General features: G+C 45.7%; 1 protein-coding gene across 1 annotated transcript in view; it reads left to right on the top strand.

Moving 5' to 3' along the window:
* Window positions 1-3,556: 3,556 nt before the first annotated feature.
* The window catches only part of LOC149360338 (uncharacterized), a 39,553-nt gene continuing 21,460 nt past the window's right edge, over window positions 3,557-21,649 (top strand). The window contains exons 1-3 of the mRNA XM_089567837.1: window positions 3,557-3,615; window positions 16,787-16,857; window positions 19,605-19,691. Of these exons, the coding sequence (XP_089423963.1) occupies window positions 3,557-3,615; window positions 16,787-16,857; window positions 19,605-19,691 (217 nt within the window). The remainder of the gene's footprint in view (window positions 3,616-16,786; window positions 16,858-19,604; window positions 19,692-21,649) is intronic.

Consider the following 21,649-nt stretch of genomic DNA (forward strand, 5'->3'; position numbering starts at 1 on the left):
ACAGATATCTCTGTCATTAGGTCCTATTAGAGAGGTGGAGGAGCTCCGTATTCTGGGCCTTTTCATTCACCAGAGACTCAGACCGGACTCCACTATTGCGAAACTCAAGAGAGTAGGCGAACAGGTAGGGCGCATGATCCGCCGCGTTTCCAACAAGCGGGGTGGTCTCCGGGGCAGGGACGCGCTTCGGCTCGTCTATGCCTTCGTGACTAGCCGGATCCTCTACGCCGTGCCATATCTCCGCACTACTAAGCAAGACGAGACGCGAATAGACGCCATCATCCGCAAGGCAACTAAGCGAGCCCTGGATCTCCCGGTGGCTACCTCTAATGCCAAACTCAAGGCATTGGGGGTGCTAAACTCCTATCAGGAGCTGCGGGAGGCCCACCTCGTGAACCAATACACGCGGCTCACGCAGACGGCTCCTGGGCGGCGCCTGCTTAACCGCTTACACATCCAACACGACTGCACTCCAGAGGAGGCGGAGCGCATCCCAGTACTATGGCGCCATATGCTCTGGGTCTCCCCGCTCCCCCGTAACATGGACACCGACATGCATGAAAACAGACGACAAGCGCGGGCTCGGGCTCTTGAGAGACAACACTGCTCCCGACCCGGTGTATATTATGGTGACGTAGCAGGGCCATCGCCCACGGGATTTTACTCGGCCGCTGTCGTTCACCAGGAAATGCACGTTGATGGACTCTCCTTTCGAGCCCCGAATTCAATGCGGGCCGAGGAAGAAGCGATAGCGCTTGCTGCCGCCCGCGCCAATTCGAGAATAATCATCACGGACTCCCGAAAAGCATGTGAACATTACTTGGCAGGGGAGATCTCCCCCTTAGCTGCTTGTCTTCTACGACGGACTGCCACTGATCCAACACCCAAACGAATCATTTGGGCTCCTGGCCACCAGGGCTTACGAGGTAATGAGGCCGCTGACGCGGCTGCCCGAGCGCTTACTCACCGGGCTCCTCATCCCAGCTCTTCTGGCTCGGAGACTAACCAGCCGCTGCTGCGATTCAGGGAAATATTAACACATTATAGCGACAACCACAGCCTTTTCACGGCCCCTGCAAAAGGGCTGAGTAAGACGGAGGAGCGAACTTTAAGGCGCCTGCAGACAGGTACTCTACTCTGTCCTGCAATCTTAAAGCATTACGATCCTAACACGGATGGGCGATGCCCACACTGTGGGGAGACCTGTGATATCTTCCACATGGTGTGGGCATGTACTCAAAATCCCCACCTCCCCCCTTCCCCTACCCCTTCCAGAGAGGCATGGGAGACTGCCCTCCTCAACTGCTCCTCGCTTGAGTCCCAGAGGGCTCTGGTGAAACGGGCGAGAGACGGGGCCTCGTCATGCGGTGTCCCGGACTAGGGACGCCGACCATGTAGCGGGGCCACTCTGTGGCTCCCAAACTCTTTTGCACAAAATAAAAGTTTTCACCACCACAACCCCACAGTTTTAAAACTTTATTCTTTACGCGCTAAAAACACCTGGTTTACAACCTTACCCTGTTAATGCCACCGTTTTTAGTTGGAAAGGCTCGAATTATGGAACCTTTTCTGAAGACCAAACTTTTTTATGTATTTTTGCCTCCTTAATACGGAAGCTCACGGTCTAGACAATGGACGAAGAGAAACTGCACAGTGTATTGGGCTCCATGTATTCTTGCAGCGGTAATATAGACAGCGATGAGACGAAAATCTCGTCTTACCCAACGAAGTATTTCCTTTCTTGTCTCTTGAGTGCTCGACAGCGGGAAAACCAGTTCAAAAATACAAATACCAGCATTAGGCGACTTCGTAGTCATGTTGTCATAGTGCCCGGAAGACACACCTTATCATTTATCATATTTTATGAATGACAGCTGAGGATGCTTTCTGTGTAGTTTGTACTGCGTTGAAAGCCGCCTTCAGCAGCTATCCACACACAGGCTTAGTACAGATATTAACTACTGATTTCTGGTAAGTGAGCAGCCTTAACAGGAGAAACGTGACCACGCCATGAGACGCCACCGTCTCATAGAACACTAGGCGTTTAAAACTATATCACATTATTTTGAGAATAATGGCGACAGCATGATTCACTTTTAGCTACAAAGATTTTCTCTAATTAGCACTTAACCGCCCACTCCTGTGCAAAGAACTAGAAAGTATTGACAGGTTTTTATTATATCTTTTTTATTCATGATGCAATATTACGCACCACTCCTTGTATAGGTGATTACTCTTCAAAGCCAAGGTTTATATATGTAGGGGACGTGAGTGTATAGATAAAATATAATATCCCCTCTTCCACTCAATGTTTCTCTCAGTGTTTGCCAGTGGCCTGCTGTAATGATGTTGTCTTGACGAATACCTCTTTGCCATATGTCCAGGTGTACGTTCATATAGACAGCACAGTGTTTGTCAGAAATTTACAATGCGTTTTTAGTTTTTGAAGTCAATTAGCTACCTTGGCAGGTTTTTATTGTTGGCTATTGAGCCACGTGCGCTGTGAAAAAAGAAAGGAATGTCACTCAAATATGTTTTTCGCTGTTATTACTGCCTCGTAGACGAAAAAGGCAGAACTCAGGGCTGCACTGTGCATTGATAGCAAACTATGTCGTGCATATATATAGACAACTTATATTGTCAAAATGTTTTGCTGATTTTTCTCCCGCTTTGCTGAGTCTATGTCGGCTATACTCATCGGCATTTCAGCCGTTCTTGTCGACTATACAAAGCGCTCTGTTATACAGCTCGGATACAGAAAAACTGGACGCGATGAAGTTTGCTGCCTTTCTCGGGCTCCTGGGAGTCATCGCTTTTCGTTCGTCCTTCGCAGATAAAGATACAAGCAGCGAGCCACTGGATGTTATTAGGGTAAGGAATTATTCCGTACTCCTTCGCACTTACTCATAGAATTCAGGAGGGCATTTGATACAAATTTTATGCTTTTAAAATGTTTTTGAGATACAATAAAATTAGGCACCAATAGCTTACCACTGCTGCTAAACAGGAAAGTATGCGATAAGTGTATCTTGCCGTACTCACCTATGTGGCAGAAACTTGCAAGCTAATAAAAATGCTTTAAATTAAAATAAGGCTAATAAGAAAACTAAGAAAGGGAAAAACGGAGCATATTTGTCCACAGAATTAACGCGAGGTAATGATATCGCAGCTGAAATGAAGAAAAAATGGCTTTCAGCAGGGCGTTTAATGGGCAGGCAAAGTAAGCTATAGTATATTTTGGTAACGGACTGGAATCGAAGAGGCGGAAGCATAACAGAAACGGCAGTGTCTGCCGGATATGAGAATAAAACGTTTGTATTGATGAGTTCGACGCAGCTTATGGAACTGACGATAATGGCGATAAATGACAGTTTATGGCAAGCGAACTGTGCGGTCTCTCTCTCTCTCTTTAAACACACACACGCGCACACACACACACGCAGGTGGTGTCTGCAGCCTGTGTGGAGTGACCTCGGATGTTATCCACGTGCTCTGGGCCTCCCTTTACAATCCCCAGTCGTCCCAATCCATCATCTCCCACCCTTCGAGGGAGGCCATGGAGGCGGCGCTGCTCCGCTGCCATGACCCACAGTCGCAACGGACTCTGGTCGCCAGGTAGTGAGACGCCATTGGGGCTCCGGAATAGGCGCTCCAACTAGATTTGTGCGGACCTGGGCCAGCAGGGCCTCGCCCCAACCATCTCCTTGCACATAGTCAATAAATGTTTACCCCCACCGCCCTTCTCCGTTCCATATTCATTTTAAGACAAGCCTTCCTCTCCTTTAGGTGACACATCTTGATATCATTATTATTGTTAAACTTAATGCATTTGTTATCTCTGTTCGTGTTAAACGAGAAACGTACGGCGCTGGTGGCTCCTTCCCCCCCTTTCGCCGGTAACTGCTGTGTCCTTGGAAATCCTAGATGGGTTAGAACATGTACAGCACGTCGCGCGCTTCGGACGCTGTCAAAGGCCGTGTGAAATGGGGAGTGAGACCGCGAATGGCCTTGTCAGGGTCGCAAAGGGTCGACGACCTTTTCCGTTGAGAAGAAATGAACTCTCAAGTGGGAGGGGTCAGTAGGGTCGGCGACTTCTCAAGCCACCAGTCTGTCCAGCTAAGCGGTGGAGTTCTGTTCACTGGCAGCAGAGGCAGTAAGGCCAATGCGGGAGCGCCTCGATGGGTTGCAGATGTAGCGAGATGCATATACGAAACCACGCGCCCTGCATGTTTAGGAAGAGCGGGGTCCGCTCAGTCAGATTCTGATGAGTCCTGGGCTCCGCCCACTTGCATGTATGGTGCCATTGCACTGTTATTGGTCGAAATTGGGCAAGGGTAGACTAAGTAAAGCTCCTCCTAATTGTCGAAGGGTTTAAAACGAGCGGAAAACATGGAATTACGAAGAGCGCGCCAAGGATAAACCTTGGTCGCCTTTAAACAGCCTTTCTTTGAAACCGCCTTTTCCTCTTACTGATTTTATTTGCGTGGTTTCTGTAATCAATCAGTTTTGTTTGTCAAGAAGCTGGAGTTTGTCCCCCACCGGCAACGTGTCGCCTGACAAGCGGATGAACACGCGAACTGCTCTTCGTACTGCTAAAAACCGTGTATACTATATTCGACCAACGTGCCATCGTTAATCGTCACCATCGACGAGCATCTTGGCCATCCGACGTCTACGAAAAATTTAACTGTTCTTGAGCGGCAGTTAACCACAACGTCAAATATGAGGCCGCGGCTGACGTTAGATGGTCACAAATAGGATCGTGTTGGGGTGCTTGTTCGCTTCTGAAGGATATCCTCCCAGTCTTGCACAATCGCACAACAAACATTGTCTTAAAATTAATATGGAACGGAGAAGGGCGGTAGTGGTAAACACTTACTGACTATGTGCAAGCAGGTGTTTGGGCCGTGCTGGCCCAGGTCCGCACAAATCTAGGTGGAGCGCCTATTCCGGAGCCCCAATGGCGTCTCACTACCTGGCGACCTGAGTCCGTTGGGACTGTGGGTCATGGCAGCGGAGCAGCGCCGCCTCCATGGCCTCCTTCGAAGGGTGGGAGATGATGGATTGGGACGGGTGGGGATTATAAGGGGAGGCCCAGACCACGTGGACAACATCCGAGAAGGTCACTCCACACAGGCTGCAGACATCATCAAATTTTTTGTCGAAGTGTTTCAATGCTGCCGGGCACAGCATTGTATTTGTAAAAAGTTCGAGAAGGAGCCGTTCGTCTGGTCTCGTGAGACCCTTACAGGGTTCTAAAAGGCGACGATGACTGTCTTTTATTATGTAGTGATGTCTTTCATTGTAATTAGAAATTGGGTCGGCCCGGAGCAGGCTTCCGGAGCAAGTTTAAGTGGCCGGGGAGAGAGCGCGCGGGCCGCCTGATCGGCTAACTCATTGCCCTGGAGTCTATAGTGGCCGGGAGTGGTGCCAACCCTAGAGATTTTTCCCTAGATCTAGAGAATTTGGACGTCGTTTAGGGGGAAATGGATTTTTTGTGTAATCTAGGGACATTTCATTTCCTCGGAGGGTTGTTTTTTTTTTCTCCCTCAAATTGTGAAGACAGCACAAGCTTTTCGTTGTTTTTTTTTCTACAACTGACGGAGGCCCGCACAACACCGTCCCGCACTCGAATGAAGCCTGTCTCACATGGAGGCGAAAACGCTTTGTTGCTGCAGCGCAAAAGCTGTTTAGAGTCATCGCGGTGGCTACAGCAGTCAGAGCGGTGATAGTCCAAGAAGTTGAAAATTTTTCGCAGCGCTGCCCTGCTCAATTTTCAGTCGCTTGCATGCATGTGAACCAGCCATTACGCGGACGTAGTCCGACGTGTATGGTCCCTGACGTGGCCAGTGACACCCGCTGCTGTGATCTGGCGCGCCACCGCCTTCCCTCAACACGCGCGCCCCTTCCTCATGCTGCAGTTGGAGCTCGCTGCACGACGTGAAATTCCTATTTAGTAAGCATATTTGCATGTTTGTTTTGATAACTAGGAAAGAACAAGGGCGCCATTTTTTTATAAAGCAGCACCGTGTTTGAAATCTGAGCTAGTCTAACTAAGGGAACAATTCCCAGTTGACCCGCCGCGTGGCTCAGTGGTTATGGCGCTAGGCTACTGACTCGAAAGATGAGGCTTCGACCCCGGCCTCGGCGGTCGAATTTCGATGGAGGCGAAATTCTAGAGGCCCGTGTACTGTGCAATATTAGTGCATGTTAAAGAATTCCAGGTGGTCGAAATTTCCGGAGCCGTTCACTATTTCATCCCTCTTAGCCTGGGTCGCTTTGGGTGTTAGACCATCCAAAATCATAAACCATAATTTCTAGTTCCATCACGACGAAAAACGTGGGTTGAGGTCACTAGAGGCATAGAAATGCCAATCACAGCTTCATTGCCACCCTCTAGAGCAATCGCAGCAAATGAACAAGCAGCTTTTATATCGCAGTTTCCGTACACTCCTCAAGCGACCTCCAGGCATTTTGTACGTGGTATCCTTCGGCTGAAGTCTAAACCGACACAACATGATGGAAAAAAATTCAGTTAATTCCACATGGCGATGTATGTTTACTGATATCTTGCGTGGAGTGAAAAAAAAACATACGATATACAGCCTTTAATTTGTAATTTCCAAAGAGCGCTGCGGTTTATCTTGTAGCTTCAATTAGATGTTCTTCACTTTACATCCTTAATTTCAAATTTACAGCTAATTTGCTTACCAACGTCTGATAATAGGGTAGCTGCATGATAAAACTTGCTACAGAACTACGCATAAATATGCAATTTTATAACTTTACAATATAAAACTGAACACTATTTTTCGTATCTAGGGAAAACTAGGGAATTTTTGGTTGCAAATTGGGAGAGAACGGGGTCTGAAGGTTGGGAGCACAGCCGGGAGCCAAGATGAGGTTGAAAGTTGGAGGTAGCTGCACCGACAGCAATTCTGTAGGATGCGCCAGACGAGAGAAGGTATCCAACCCAGCTCATAATTCCGACAGGCCCCCCTTCGAGTCGGTATGATGTGTTTCACTCGTGCGAGGGAGAGGGCGAGCGCAATCGTGATATCCTCCGCATGCGTTGTGCTGTAGGCGCAGAACGTGAGTCCTGCCACTGTGTTGGTGTTTTGGACCAGTACCACTGTCAACCACTCCCCAAGGTGGGAACCGGCGATATCCACGTAGCGCGCGTGTTGTTGTCGACCATAATGTCGCTCCAGAGCTCCCACCTCGCCTGGTGACGGCCATTGTGGGCACTGGGTCGGACCCTGAAGGCGCGTCTCCATTGTTCTAGCGCTCATACCCGTCCTTCCAACATGGCGGTGTGTTGGATATGAAGTCGGTCAAGAATGTGGCGACCGGATGGCGTTTGTGTTGGGCGCATGTATTGGATGACGAGATTGGCGTCTCGGTGTTCCCGATAGCTGTTCAGCGCCCCCATGTCCAGCAAACGCTGCTTGGATGTGGTACTAAGAAGGTCAAGAGCCCGTTTGATGACTTTGCGGCGTATGACTTCGAATTGGTCATTGCCGTATCCGAGCATGTGAAGGTAGGGGGTTGAGTACAAAATTCTATCGCGTTACGAAGGCATGTGCCAGCCGCAAGGCATCTTTGCTTCGTAACCCCCCCCCCCCCCCATGTATTACAGACCCGGCGGACCATACTACCCACCTGGTCGCCGAACATGCGGAGTTTCGCGATTATTGTGTCCGGTCTCCGTTGTTGGTGAATAAATGCGGATCTCATCGGCCTCTCTAATTGGACCCGAAGGGAGTGTGAGGTGAATTGAATTGTCGTCCCGAGGGGAGGAGCGAATGTGGACAAATTCTGATTTGGTGCGGAGGACTGCATTAAGTGAGATTAGGCGAAGGCACAAGACTAACCTTTTACTTGCTAATGGTGCAAAATTCTGTCAACTCAAACGCAATTTTTTATTTTCTTTCAGAATGCACCCGTGTTCAAACATTTGTTTTCATACAGAGAATAACGTTCGTGAAAAGCATCGCAACTATTGTCATGTTAGTTATCCAGGAGCTGGGTGGCGTTGACGTAACATCGAAGGAACGTTTATTACTGCTACTTAGTAGACTGCAAGCAGGTTGAATACTGAGCGCGATGAGCGCGTACAGGCGGTCTTTCAAAGCCAGCACGGGCCACCATATGAGCGACAGGTGAACAGTACGCACGCGCATACAGTACGCAATAACGCTTTATGTACGTGGTGTCACGCGGACACAACTGTGATAACTATTATCTAATTATTTAAAAACTTTGAATTATTAGTGGCAAGCGGTGATATTTCGGGCCTCCTCACAGGCGAGTGTCTGTGGAGCCGTTCCGCAGGACAAAAAAAGTTGAAATGACCAAAACAGAAAAAATGTAATGAAGTTGGTGGTTACGCGAGAGAAAGGTAAAAAACAAAGCCTGTCTGCTTTTATGTTTTTCACTGGCAATGAGTTTTACGTAATTGTTCCTTTTTCGAAACGTGGCCGTTTAGCAGTGGCACAATTCAAATACAGGTGGTCGTCTTGCCTACACCGGTGAACATTAACGCTGCCCCATTCTGTCTCTGAAATATTTGAGCACATATGTGAGGATGTTTTCGTGCAACGCATCCGTGGGCAGCATCCCAGTGCATGCTACGTCTTTTTCACACTCCGAACGTCTTTGGGCCCTGAGCTTCCGGCTATGTGCGGCGTCTGAGAGGCGTTTCGAGGCGTTTAGGGTGTCTTGCGACCACGCATCCCACCCGATGACGCTGAAGACTGTACAAAGCAAAAGCCCGGGTGCATCAAGGATGTGGTCGCGCACCGCGGATGTGGGCGCGCCGCTGGGCGTGTAGGATGGCCCTTACAAAAAAAGTTTTAGACAGTCTATAGAGAGTCTATAGACTTCTGTCTATAAAGTCTATAGACTGTCTATAGACAATAAAAATATCATAGGCAGTCTATAGAGAATCTATAGATTTATGGCCGTACACTTTTAGTAGACTTTTGTCTATAGACAGTCATAGACTATGAGTAGACAAAAAGCAATATCTATAGAAAGTCAAGAGAGTCAATAAGAAGTCTATAGCCTGTCTATAGACCATTTTTATAAGAGGGGTCATGGATATGCGCCTTTAGTCTGCCACACAACGCCAGCTGGCCTAACCACGTCCCGTTTTGTCTATCTAACGTTTGGGCAGAGATATGGGGATGTTGGTGAGACTTCTTGAGAAGCTGTGGCGAATCGAGTAACTGTAAAGCAGAATTTACAGCACAGAAAGGAATTTGGACGAATATTTCAAAATAGAAGGCGCGTTCGCGATCTCGCTCTTGCACAGCTAGTCTAAGGCTGTTGCAAACGCTACCCGAAACAGGGGTCATCAATCAAGCTGTGGAAATGCGTTGCTCAAGGAGCCTGGCATATATTTTCAAACTATCCATTAAAAAAAAAATCGGCAGAGACACACATGAGTGCTTGCGTGTGGGAATGCGAAGCCATTACTGTGGCGCGCCGCAGACAGTGCCTTCCACTGTCTGCGCTGTTTCCGGAGGTGTGATGGGTGACACCACCCGCACACAGACACACGCGCGTTTGGCACCACCCGGAGCACTATACGAGGAATGGTTTCATCACAATTTTGATACAAAAGCTCAGAGTAAACTGTACAATGCTTTGCTGAGCATGGTGAGTAATATTTTCTGGCTTTCCCTCGCCTTTCTCTTGACAGCGTTTTTTATTGATTGTAATTTCGGCGTGCAGCTATTTCACAGTGACGCCGTATGGCCCTAAGGATCTATAGCATGTCAAAAATAAATTATGAACAAAAGTAAAGCGGCGGAAGTAGCCGCGTTAAGAAAAGTAACACGAGGATTTTCACACACGTAACTAAATGCCGGTCGGGGACCTTTGCACAAGTGATGGCGAATGCTGAAACCTTTCGTTACAGTAGTTAGTGAGTCGGTCTGCTATAATACGCCCTGTCCTCCCTTCTTTGCACGGTTTAAATCTTGGCCATATTTCTGTCAACTTGACTGCAGCCAAGTGTATGCTCTGTCCGCCCTTCTCCCACAATTTTTAGTGCACTCAAGCAAACATTAGCAGCTCTCGAAGGCACGCACGTGATTCCAGAACAAAATTTGGTACGCTTTTTAGAGTTAAGTGCTTTTTTCACGGCACGTAATACTTGCTGGGTTTTCGAACCAAAAGGAAAAAAGACCATCCGCGACTACGACTGTCCGTGCTCAATCCCGTGCCTAGATTGTTTTTCTCTAGAAAATCGCAAAAAAAAAACGTGGAGGAGAGGCCAAGTGAACGGATATCTTGCTGTGCGGTTGCAACGGTCCTGATCTTTTCTTTTGCAAGGGTGGCATTATGGGCGAGATGGTGAATATTAGTAGCGGCAGCCAGCGCACAAGCGATCACGAGGCCGGCGAAAAAAAGTAATAGACAATCAATTCGTTTGAAGAGGAGGAAGTTAATATCAACCCTCATGTTGTCATGTCTCACCGTCTTCTCGTCTAAAAACGTGAAGCTTAATTTCTCATCTAGCAAGAATTCACCACTAACTAGCCAATTAGCGTGTTTTATCAAGTGGAGGGGTATCCATCAGTGTATCGATTAAGGCTGTGCGGACGATTTATACGAAAGAATGAGAAAAAAAGACGGCGCGATGGACAAAGACAAAGGAGGCATACAAAATTAGAGGACCGGCGCAACTAGCAAATTAACTTTATTTCGCACGAAACCCAACTTTTTGTAGGCCGACCTAGCCGCATCACACTTGCAAGCACCCATATAACGCAGGCTCATGGAGGCAATGCGCGTAGTCCGTCACATAAACATATCGAACAAGAAGCACAAGAATAAACCATCATAGTCACTATTTGTAACGTCCATACGGAAGGAAAAAACACAAAAAAATTACAAGGAAAAATAAAAAAATAACTGCACTACATCGGCACAGAGAGCAAAACAAGCACGACCAAGGGAAAACCATTAAGCAAAAAAAAAAATGCAACTGCGAGGGAAGTTATATCAGGTGACCAACGAGGAACAATGAAAAAGGTCAAAAATGAACTATTATGACCAAAGTGTGCCTAAAAAAACATAAAAGGCGAAAAGTGCGATTAACGGAAATGCTTCAACAACCGAAAACGAAAATAGTAACTGCGTTACAGATGACGTACAAGAAACGAGAAAATAACGAAAGATGGGTGTTAAGACCAAAGTCGCTTCAGAGGCCTAAAAACAAAAAAGAAATCCGCACGAAAAACGCCAAAGCGTCAAAAAAAGAATTCAATCTGAACGCCAAATGGAAGAACGATGAACTACAGGACCAAGAACCATATCAGACCTATAGATATCCTTCTAGAAAAGAGACCTCCTCATTGCTAAGCGTAATAGGTGGCTTGATAACGCATGTGCTTCCTTCTTTCTTAATATAATAAGCTTCCACAACTACCATGTCAATTGTGTTCCTTTCACTCCTGAAGAAAGTGATTTTCAAACACAGGACGGCAATGTCTGCCCACTTTTCAGTCATCCACTAGAAAGCTGCCTTCATTCTGGCGTAGATTTCGGCAATCTTCACCGTCTGTCCAATGTAAAAGAGACCGCAGCTTAGAGGAATCCGGTAAACAACAAAATCTTTCACTCAGTGAATTTTTTTCGTCCTTCACTGCTCACGCCGGTTGCTTTCCTGTGTTGTTCGTGGCACAAAGTTTAGAAAGCTTGAAAGGGGCTCACAATACTCGAATTCTTGGCTTTTATTTTTGGCATTTCTCTTTTTTCTTCAAACACTTGCGTGCTGAAGAACAGTTATTTGTCCTGGATTTTAAGGACTACCTTCTGTATCGCAGGCGTGCAAGGCATTGCCACACGCAGTTCTGCTGGCAGGGACGACAGACGATCCAACGTTGCAATGTTTGACCGCTGACCGCTTACCACTCGACACCTTTACTGGGAAAGTAACCTACGTATATCACTTCAAAGGACAGGATGGTCTACCAGGGTGAGTGCTGAATTTGGCTGATCCTTTTTTTTCGTGGAAACAATTCGACCAGATAAGCATTATCCTTACCCACTGGCATGACTAGAAATTCGTCTCCGTCTTCTCCTTTACAATATTTTAACGTAGCACCTGGGTCGAAAGGGCGGTGCCATATTGAGACGCCGATAATTGTTATATATCTCTGCTTCTATAACCAGCACTGCCACAGGGTGTAACATAGTGAAAGTCAAAGTACAGACCATTGGCACCGCTAATTTGCACTACTCTTTGCTTCTTCTATCGCTTAAAGTTTCTCGCACATTTTTTTACAATGATTAATTGAAAAATGCATAAAAAGTTTCGGAACTTTCATATTTTGTCAGGTTAAAGTCCTAAACCCGAAGAAAAAAATACGGACGACAAAGGTGGGTTAGTTTAGCAGGCTTCACGGTAATGAAAACAAAGCTAAAAGAAGGACAAGTCAGTTGAGGAGAAAATAAGTGTTCCTAAGCGGTGTTTAAAATGATAAACGAACACACCTGCAAAATGTGTAGACTGTATGGTCTGCAGTAGCAGAAACAGAACTTTGTCAATGGTTGTCCGGACAAGCATTCTCCCAAACCTGGTGATGGTGCCAACATCTCTTGGTGTTCAAAGATTCAGCAAGCAGTTGCACCGAAAATATCCTAGACGAACCTTCTTTTCCGCCAGCTAAAGCTTGCTCTGTCAGTTAACTAAACATTGTACGACGCTTTCCAGCCTGGCTTCAGCTACAGGGTCAAAAGCTCAGGTATCGCAAGCGCATCCTTTGTTATATAGCGGTGCGGTTGAACGATTGCGGTTAATGAGGCGGCTTAATCTTTTTAGACGTCAACTTTATTTCTTCACTTCATGTTCTCCAAGCGGCGATGGCTTTCAGTTTGTTAACTTTCAGCAAAGCCGGACGTTAAGTATTTTCATGCGTTCCAAAGGAGTGAAGATTATCACCTTTGCGCTGTTAAGAACAAGTTTGCTCGAACTTGCAGCACGATGCAATTTTTATTACGGATGAGGCAAGGGATTTAGATGAAGCACTTTATTAGCCGCTAAACCTTCATACGTATCGGCGGAGGACCCAAAGCACGGTACAGCTGTAAAATGAGAGGTGGAGGGGGAGGCTCTCGTCTTGACATCTCACTGTCACAGGTGCTCCAAGCCGGTGTGGTTAACCGTCCATCACGTCTCCTGCTGGCGGGTGGAAATATTTTTGTTTAACGGCACTGGTCCAAGTGTTACTGCTCCGTCCAAGCCCTGCCATCTTTGTCGTCTTTCTAGTCGTGCCCACCAAGCCGTCATCGCAATCGAGAACAAGAAAAAATGACAAGGACGATGACTCGTACATAATACAGGACAAGAGCGACGCTGGACATCGGGAATGGACGAATATAGAAGGGTTCGAGAAAGAAAGAAGTAATTTGTTTCCGCCACTTTGAAGGAGATGAGCGGCTCAAGCCTGGCTCATGAAGACGGCAGAACCACCTGTTGCCAGGAGACGACTCTCAAGGTTCATTTAGTCGACGCCTAACGATATCGGCGGCGGCGTGATGTTCTCTCGAGTGGGCGTTCAGTGGGGTTCGAGGTCAGGAGGCGATGAATGGTCTTACGCCAGTGGGGTTTTCGTTGGTTCCGGGGACAAGGCGGGGAGGGCAGTTAGTAGAGGCCAGGTATGGCACGCCCGCGCAGTAACGGAAGTCGTGAGCACCCCGCCGGAGAGCTCAAGGCACAAAAGGCTAGGAAGTTCTATGTTGGAGACGAACATGACCACCAGCGCCTTCACCAAATGCTAAGTGACTGCTAGCCTAACTGCAAGACGTGGTGGCGAAAGGCGATCATATGAAGTGATGACTGCAGGGCAAGCGCGGACGCTCAGCCTGCAGTAATGCCTTCTTCGAAGTCGTTCCTGGTCAGTGCAACATATGGGTTCTTGAAAGGCACCATCTTTTGCTGGCAGCAAACAGATTTCTCAGCCGTCATGAAAATGGTTGGCACGATAACAACTGCTTACGTAATGCCATGTATTCTTTACCAGCAGATAGGAGCAGAAATAACCTCTCATGTTTCGAAACAGTTGTATTTAGGGAGCACCCTTGAGTAGTGCCGATGCATCGGGCCATGCCGGGAAACAATGCAATGCCGTAAAATCATTTCATTACCGCTGAGGCTTGCGCAACACTTAGAATGTTCATATGAGCGGGGAAGAAAGTCGCTGCAGTGACCTGCTTTACCTTTTCCACCCCCCGGACACTGTAGGGTGAGATCTGGCTAAGAGGTCACACGTCATTACATCCACCTGCCACGGTGGGCAGGTGGATGCAGTGGGGCCGAGAGCGTGATAAGCATCGGTATAGAGAATATGCAGTCGTACGTAATGTGGCAGTTTTTACAATGCAATAAAACATCACCCCAGAAAAATGTATCAAAGATTTTGGAATATTGCAAGCATAGGAGGGAAACAGAAGAGTACGAAAGAAGCAGACTAGTTGGCCTCTTGGCAAAGACAGGATCATCGGCCGGTCTGTCGCCCGTTAAACACGGGCTTTCGGATGATAAGCAAGTTCACGATCCCGAAGACCAGCGCGATCGCCGCCGAATGATCAGCTTTTCAGTTACCTGTTGTTGTTAAACGGTATCTCGGCTGCTTTAGTTCACTTTTCCTGCGAATGGTATAGCACATACAGTGCGCTACCTTGTTGAATGATTAGCTTTTCAGTTACCTGTCGTTGTTAAGCGGTCACTCAGCTGCTGTAGCTCACCTTTCTTGCGAATGGTGTGCACATAAAGTGCGCTCCTTTGTTCTTTCGCCAAATTTCAATGATAGGCTCTCATTTTGGTGGATTTCGTAACCTGCGCACAGGTGTAATCAGCGTTTGTCGCTCGACGTAGTAAGTAGTAACCTGGTAGTGCAGCGTTTTCTTTCTGGCCAAACGCAACGTGATCTAGCTCTGCTGTGTTTTCCCTGAAGTGCGGACTCAAGCAACTTGCCGCTACAACTGCGTGATGGAATGCACCTCTAGAGAAACGATATTACGGGGAATAAGCAACCTCTGTTTTCAGAAAGGCTGCATTATAGTTCCTAATATTTCAAGGTATCCTATGCTTGTGTTATGAAGGAGCCAGTTCTTATAAACAAATAAACAAATTGATGAAGGAACAGCGGCAGCAGCAGCAAAGAAGAAGCAAAAATGACGAAATTGGTAGATTACTTTCAATTAAAATTGAGAAAGGAAAAAGGAACAAGTGTATGGACCTTACCAGTGCAGGAGAAGAAACCACCAAACATCAGTTCAAACTGGCCCAGTGAGCTAGTTTTATAATTGAAAAGTATTTGTTTCATAAGTATTTTTGTTATAAGGAATAACTATTATTCTAAAAGGCAAAGCCCCAGTAATTAACGCTTGATGGCCTGTTAAGTACTGAAAACTGCAACTTCTTATAGAAATATTAACACGGTAGGGTGCCACAAGAATACTCGCAGAAATAAGAAGTTGAATCCTTTACTCACAGAGCAGGAAAAATATATTACGCGTGAAAAAGCTACGATTGATTCGCCTAGTATTTGAATGGCGCATGATTGATAAATACGGAATTATTCAACCATTATATTCAGAAAATCATATAGCTCTAGATGGAGCCGTGGAAGAATTAAATTAGTCTGCGTTTTTTGAAGTAAGATAGGACCTCGGTCATGACTAATATGCCATCATCTGCCCTTTCCTGCTCACTAATGAAACTTGAACTCAAATATTTTGGCACTTTTCAGTTATAACACAGAGAAAGAACTTTCCATCGGGAGCTCTGAGGATAGTGAGTTCGGAATAACTGACAGAGAAGGGGGGTTGTTTTCATGGTGAGATTGAAAAAATGAGCAGATTTTAACGTCTTGATACGAACCTTCCCAGAACATGTTAGTTTTGTCCCACTAAGCAATAAAAGAGACATCATTGTTCAGGGTCTTAAAGAATAGATATAGGCATTTATCTCAGCACAAAATCGTAACTATATTCGTAAAAAATACATGTATATGTCTCAATATATAGAGGGTGATTATTTCAAATCTAGAATCTATTGTAATCGACACACATAAAGCCAAAGGAAAGATAACGTTAACTTTAGGGCGTAAAAAACAACTGTAAACGCATACGACAAGCTTCCAGTAGAATAATAAGCTCAAAATTGCAGTTATAGCAGGCACAGCCATGCCAATACCTCGCAATTTATTGAACTATGTGAATGACTATTTCAATCACAACCTTTGGCAAATACGATAAAAAATCTAAAAAAAAGCAATCACACATACGCCAGATTTACTTCATTACTGAATAAGAACAAATATGAGTTGAAGAAACATTTCGCAACGCGATCTTCTTCGAAGAGGAGATGCTGAATTATTTTAGGTAGTGGTTGGACGTTAATGGAAATGTCAAGGTTATTTTTCCGGGGAAAAATAACATTGCAACATACAGAATATTTAATTCCAATTTGCGTATACCTGCATTTGCTGTTAAAGCATGGAAACAGTGACCACTCGACAGTGTTCAATTTTACTCAGAACGTAAGCTCGAAATATTTTCATCAAGGTGCCTATGTTGCGCCTCCCATACTTCTTTTTTGAAACAAAAACAAATTCAATAACACAGCTTGTCGCTGCATTACAGAAAAAAAAAAGACATCGTAATCGCCAGACCAGACTTATCTCCTCCCCCCCCCCCCCCCCCTCTGCCCTATCTCCATACAAAATGGAAAACTACAAATAATTAACTGCCTCTCTTTATTTTACAGAAAAGATGACCTTGTCACCTACGTCGTTCCCAAAGACAGCCCTGGCACGGCTCTTGCTTATATAAATGCCGGTAAGCAATTTTCCGGCGATATGAAACTGGCATACTTAAAGCATAGGTGCTTAAAAGAGGTGATTGCCTCCATCCAGACATTAAGAATAAATATGGAAGCTGAAAATATTTTACGCAGGGGTGTCGCCAATAAGGAATCTGGTATACACCATACCCTAGCCGCGCTACGACCACTCACGTTTTTGCGCAAGCCTATGTTCACAAAAAAAAAAAACGCAAGAACTCGACAGCAGCGACTGTTGCGAGTGGATTGGGCTATCTTCGTATCCAGGCAGCTGGCCATGCTCTATTGCTACCTGATTCAACATAATGCTGACAAGATAGTCGCAAACCGCAGCGAGCTCAGTGGATTCAGGGTCCCTAGAATGCAGAATGACGTACTGTGTTGCGTCTAGGAGGCATTCGCAAGAAGTGCGTCTCACACAATTAACAACGAAAAATTGACAAAGATTCTTTCTTCTAAATTCTGTAAAGCGTGCGAAAGCAGATTTTCATAAATGATAACGACGGCGATGAAGAGAGAATTATCTGTGTCTTCGCGCCCCAGAGGGAAGTTCACGAAGTCGATGATGTGCAGTGCAGAGTGTGATACGATGCCGCAGTCTAATACGAGGCGTGATTGGTTGCAGTGATACCTAGTGCTCTCATGAAGAGGCCAGAAAAGCTTATTTGTAGCTCCGCAGCGAGTTAGAAGTCGATTCGCGGATATATATTTGATTTCTTTTTATTTGCTTCTGTCACTTGGCGCTAACCCACAAACATCGCAAGGTCTTTGCAAACCACACACGTCCCAGGGCCTTGCTACGGGTTTAGCCATAAAAATATTGATTGGCACTAAACATTATGAAGGACAATTCACCTCTGCCTTTAGTGTAGGACGAGACAACGTGGAGGCTAACAAAGAAGGTTCAGCTTAAGTAAAGGACAACACAGCGAGCTATGGAAAGAAAAATGATAGGCGTAGCGTTAAGAGATCGAAAGTGGGCGGAGTGGGTGAGGGAACTAACGCGGGTTATTGACATCCTAGTCGAAATCAAGAGGAAGAAGTGGGCTTGGGCAGGGCATGTAATGCGAAGGCAGTATAACCGCTGGTTTTTAAGGGTAAAGGTGTGGATTCCAAGGGAAGGCAAGCGTAGCAGGGGCCGACAGAAAGTTTGGTGGGCGGATGAGTTTAAGAAGTTTGCGGGGATACGGTGGCCACAACTGGCGAAGGCCAGGGTTAATTGGAGAGACATGCGAGAGGCCTTTGAACTGCAGTGGGCGTAGTCAGGCTGATGATGATGATGATGCTACAACGTTAGTGGCTCACTTCAGAAATTTCTCTGTGCACAGTCACTGTTGTCCGATCACATTCACAGATTTATCGCAATTATCGCGACACAGTTTCTATATCCTTGTTTATGAACTCCTCCACATGTGCATTCTACTGTAATTAGTATATCACTAATTGGCACGTCTCTGCCTCATTCCACTAACTGCCATGTTAATAATCTTCATATCAAGCCAACATCACATAAACATCACCCCCCATTATACCTGAGCCAAGTCAGCGTGCCTACGTTGCTTGGTTCTAGTGAAAGATGTGTACGTTATAATCCCGACCAAGCTTTATATACATCTTTACTTACGTAACATCAGTTACTTTATAAAGTTAATAATCTGAGCCATGCACAATTTGATTCACACTGCGAGTCGTCTTTTCAATTATTCTTATTAAAGACATACACGCGTGACGTCACGCATGACGTAGATTTTTCGACAAAGCAAAGCCGCCGGGACGACATCGGGTTTCCCGCTTAACAGAAGACTTAACGCTGTCGTGTTAAACCATAGTGGGGTGCAGGGCACGACTGAAAAGCCGAGAATGAATTAAATTTCGGCAAACTTCACTACAGTACTTTTTTTTTTCTTGTGGGCTAGCACTAAGGCCACTGCTGTATATTTTCCACTACCTGTTTAGCTCAACTTGACTTGAAATATATTAAAGCACATCATGGCCCGCCAGCAAATTTCGATCCGATGCTGGCCTCTGCATTAGGCCACTATCCTATTGTCGCCCACGAACATCCCCCCCCCCCCCCCCCCTGTTGAACTGCTTATCTCTTTGCCGTCGTCTTCCATCCGCGCGCAATAGATCTGAGGGTATATCTGAGGGTATAGATCTGAGGGCAGATCTGAGGGTATACTGCCTGTTAATGTGGAAACTTACGATGCACAAAAAATTGTCTTCATCAATCACTTCCCTTCAAAGAAACGTTCTTTTCCAGAACGTCTGAGTATGTACTAAATGCCTCCACATTTTTTTCCCGTCTGCGTTCCTAAGACCACGCCACGTTTTTCATTCGTCTCTTCAGAAAGGGTCCTCTCTTTCATTGTACTTACGTGCGAATGAAATATAGAGAATACGTGTAATTTTAGCGCTTTTATTCCATTGTGACCTCCTTCATTTGAGTAAAATGCCTTTCAGCACTGAAATGCAGGAAAAGTTATTCATTACGCCACTGAAATTTTGCAGCGTAAATGATAGGCTATTTCGGTATAGAAACCGCTGTTTGTACAGCACTCTTAGTATAAAACTGCTAGTAACAATCGTGAGTTCTCAATTTCTTCTAGGCGATGACTGTTTTGTGTGCGAATTATCGGCCAGTAAATGAACGAGATGTAGTCCAGGCGCCTGCTTTATTTTATTTTTCTTGTGCGAAAGTTATTTCTGGTTACATATAAATTTATTCAATCTTCCATTTCAGACACTTCAAAGCCAATACCAGCAGAGTTAGTTTACAGCGATTACAAAGGTTGCCTGATCAACACGTTGCAGCTGGGGTCGAAGAAAGGTGAGTTAGGAAGTTATGATGCCCAATATACTATTTTTTCTGCAGTTTAGGGCACTTGGAAACATAGTGCTTGCGACGAGCCTTACATATTCAAAAGTGAAGAAAATATTTATGAGGCTGCCTTAAGTGAGTGCCGTAGCGAGACTGCATAGAGTGGAAACACTTATATTACCGAACAGGAATCGTTTCACATATGGATATTATTGCAACACATTGACTACTTCAAGAGCGGCGGCGAGCAAGTAACTGAGTGCTTGAAGTGGGGAGCACTAAAATCCGGGAAAGTTAGAGCATGACTGAAAGCTCCAACTGCTAGATTTTTGGTCAACTTGACATCAGTTATGACCCTCCATCTCCAGTTCTTCCTTTCACAGCAGTTAACTGAAATTATATTGAAGTGTATTATTGCATTCTAACTCGTGGTTAGCCTTGCGCTGTCTGCATGAAACACTTTATAGTAGAAAATATGAGTATGCATGCGGTTCACTAGAATGCAATCCAGCAGCTCCAAGTTTTAACATTAAGTTGGCGGTTTTCGCATCATTCATGTCAGAACAAAAGCAAGATAATGAAATAAAATCTGTCCCTTAGTGAGCAAGAATGATGCCTAAATGCAAGAAAAAATTTTATTAGTTCGGTATCGAAAGTCGCTGCAGCATTTGTACACAAGTTTGCTGATTGCATGGGAAAATGCGGGACGTGAACTGCTTCATATCAGGTGTTCTGAAATGAGATCTGCAGGTGGGACGAAACAATCGGTGGGCCTAATCAATGTGTCTGACAACCAAAAGCCTGGTTCATGCTATTTCATCAATGGTTATACTTTCTTTTAGACGGAGACTAACAGAGACAGGGATCACAAACGCATTCCCTAACGCTGAAGCTAGTGTCCGTCGCGTTTGTTCTCGTGTCACTCACTCTTTAGCGCCGAGCAGTCATAATACATAGGCACCATAAGTAGTTTATTCTCTGGAGGAGCCGTCCTTCTATAGAAGCGGTTTTTATAACTGTTAAGCGGTGCTAATGAATGTGTCTAGCGTTGACAGAACCTCGCAGCAGTCTGCACGACCTTGGTAGACGACGCAGCAGTCAACAGTGATTTTGAGGATTGCGCAATGCAGAATAGGCTACCATGAAAAAGTTACTCGAGGCGCCGCCCACCCATGCGCAGAGCGCAGTGGTAGTGGAATGAAAATACCCCTATACAAAATCTCTCTGGCACCTACGTGGGCCGTTTTGCCAGCAACAATTTCGTTCTCCACCACTAACTACTACGCCAGTTAAATTTCCAGTGAGAATTTGCCACACATCCTATCTTCAACGTTTTTTTCCCGTAAAGCTATTAATGTTCTTGTCCATCTTATCCAGCAAGCAGTTACCCTTTTCTGGAAAGGAACTTCCGCATCGGTACTGAGTGGCGCTAGTGGCGTTTATACTATTTCTACTTTTGACTATCATGCTAATAATTATTTTATTGATTCGTGCGAACGAAGTGCATTCCTCGATGATGCGTGAAGTACAATCTGCCCTAGTTTAGTCTTCAGCTAGGGATGAAATGCTCGGAAGAAGCCGAGCACTGCCTACAGTCGCCCTCGTCGGATTGAAAGTGTCTGCTGTTTTGCGCTTGAAAGTTCTAAAATCTTTCATGCAATTGGATTGGAGCAGCACATTCTCCCTGTTGCGCAAACACAACTATGAACAATGTTTTGGTTATTGGTGAAATTTTAACTGTTTATATTCGCATAACTCACGCTCAAGTGAAACCTAGACGTGCGCACGCCACTTCACCTTCCGCGTGGTCTGCAGGACCTCTGCATAGAAATGTAGCGACCTTTGCCGCATCGAACCCACTCTTATGTATAAGGCACTCTCCTAGATTAGACGCTCATCGTTAAAAAATTCTTCTCTCATTGTTACCAAGACACTGATTTTTAAAATGTAAGAGGATAAACTTTTAA

The sequence above is a fragment of the Amblyomma mixtum genome, chromosome 2 (assembly GCF_055824585.1).
Source record: "Amblyomma mixtum isolate Tamu chromosome 2, ASM5582458v1, whole genome shotgun sequence".
Taxonomy (NCBI): Eukaryota; Metazoa; Arthropoda; class Arachnida; order Ixodida; family Ixodidae; genus Amblyomma; species Amblyomma mixtum.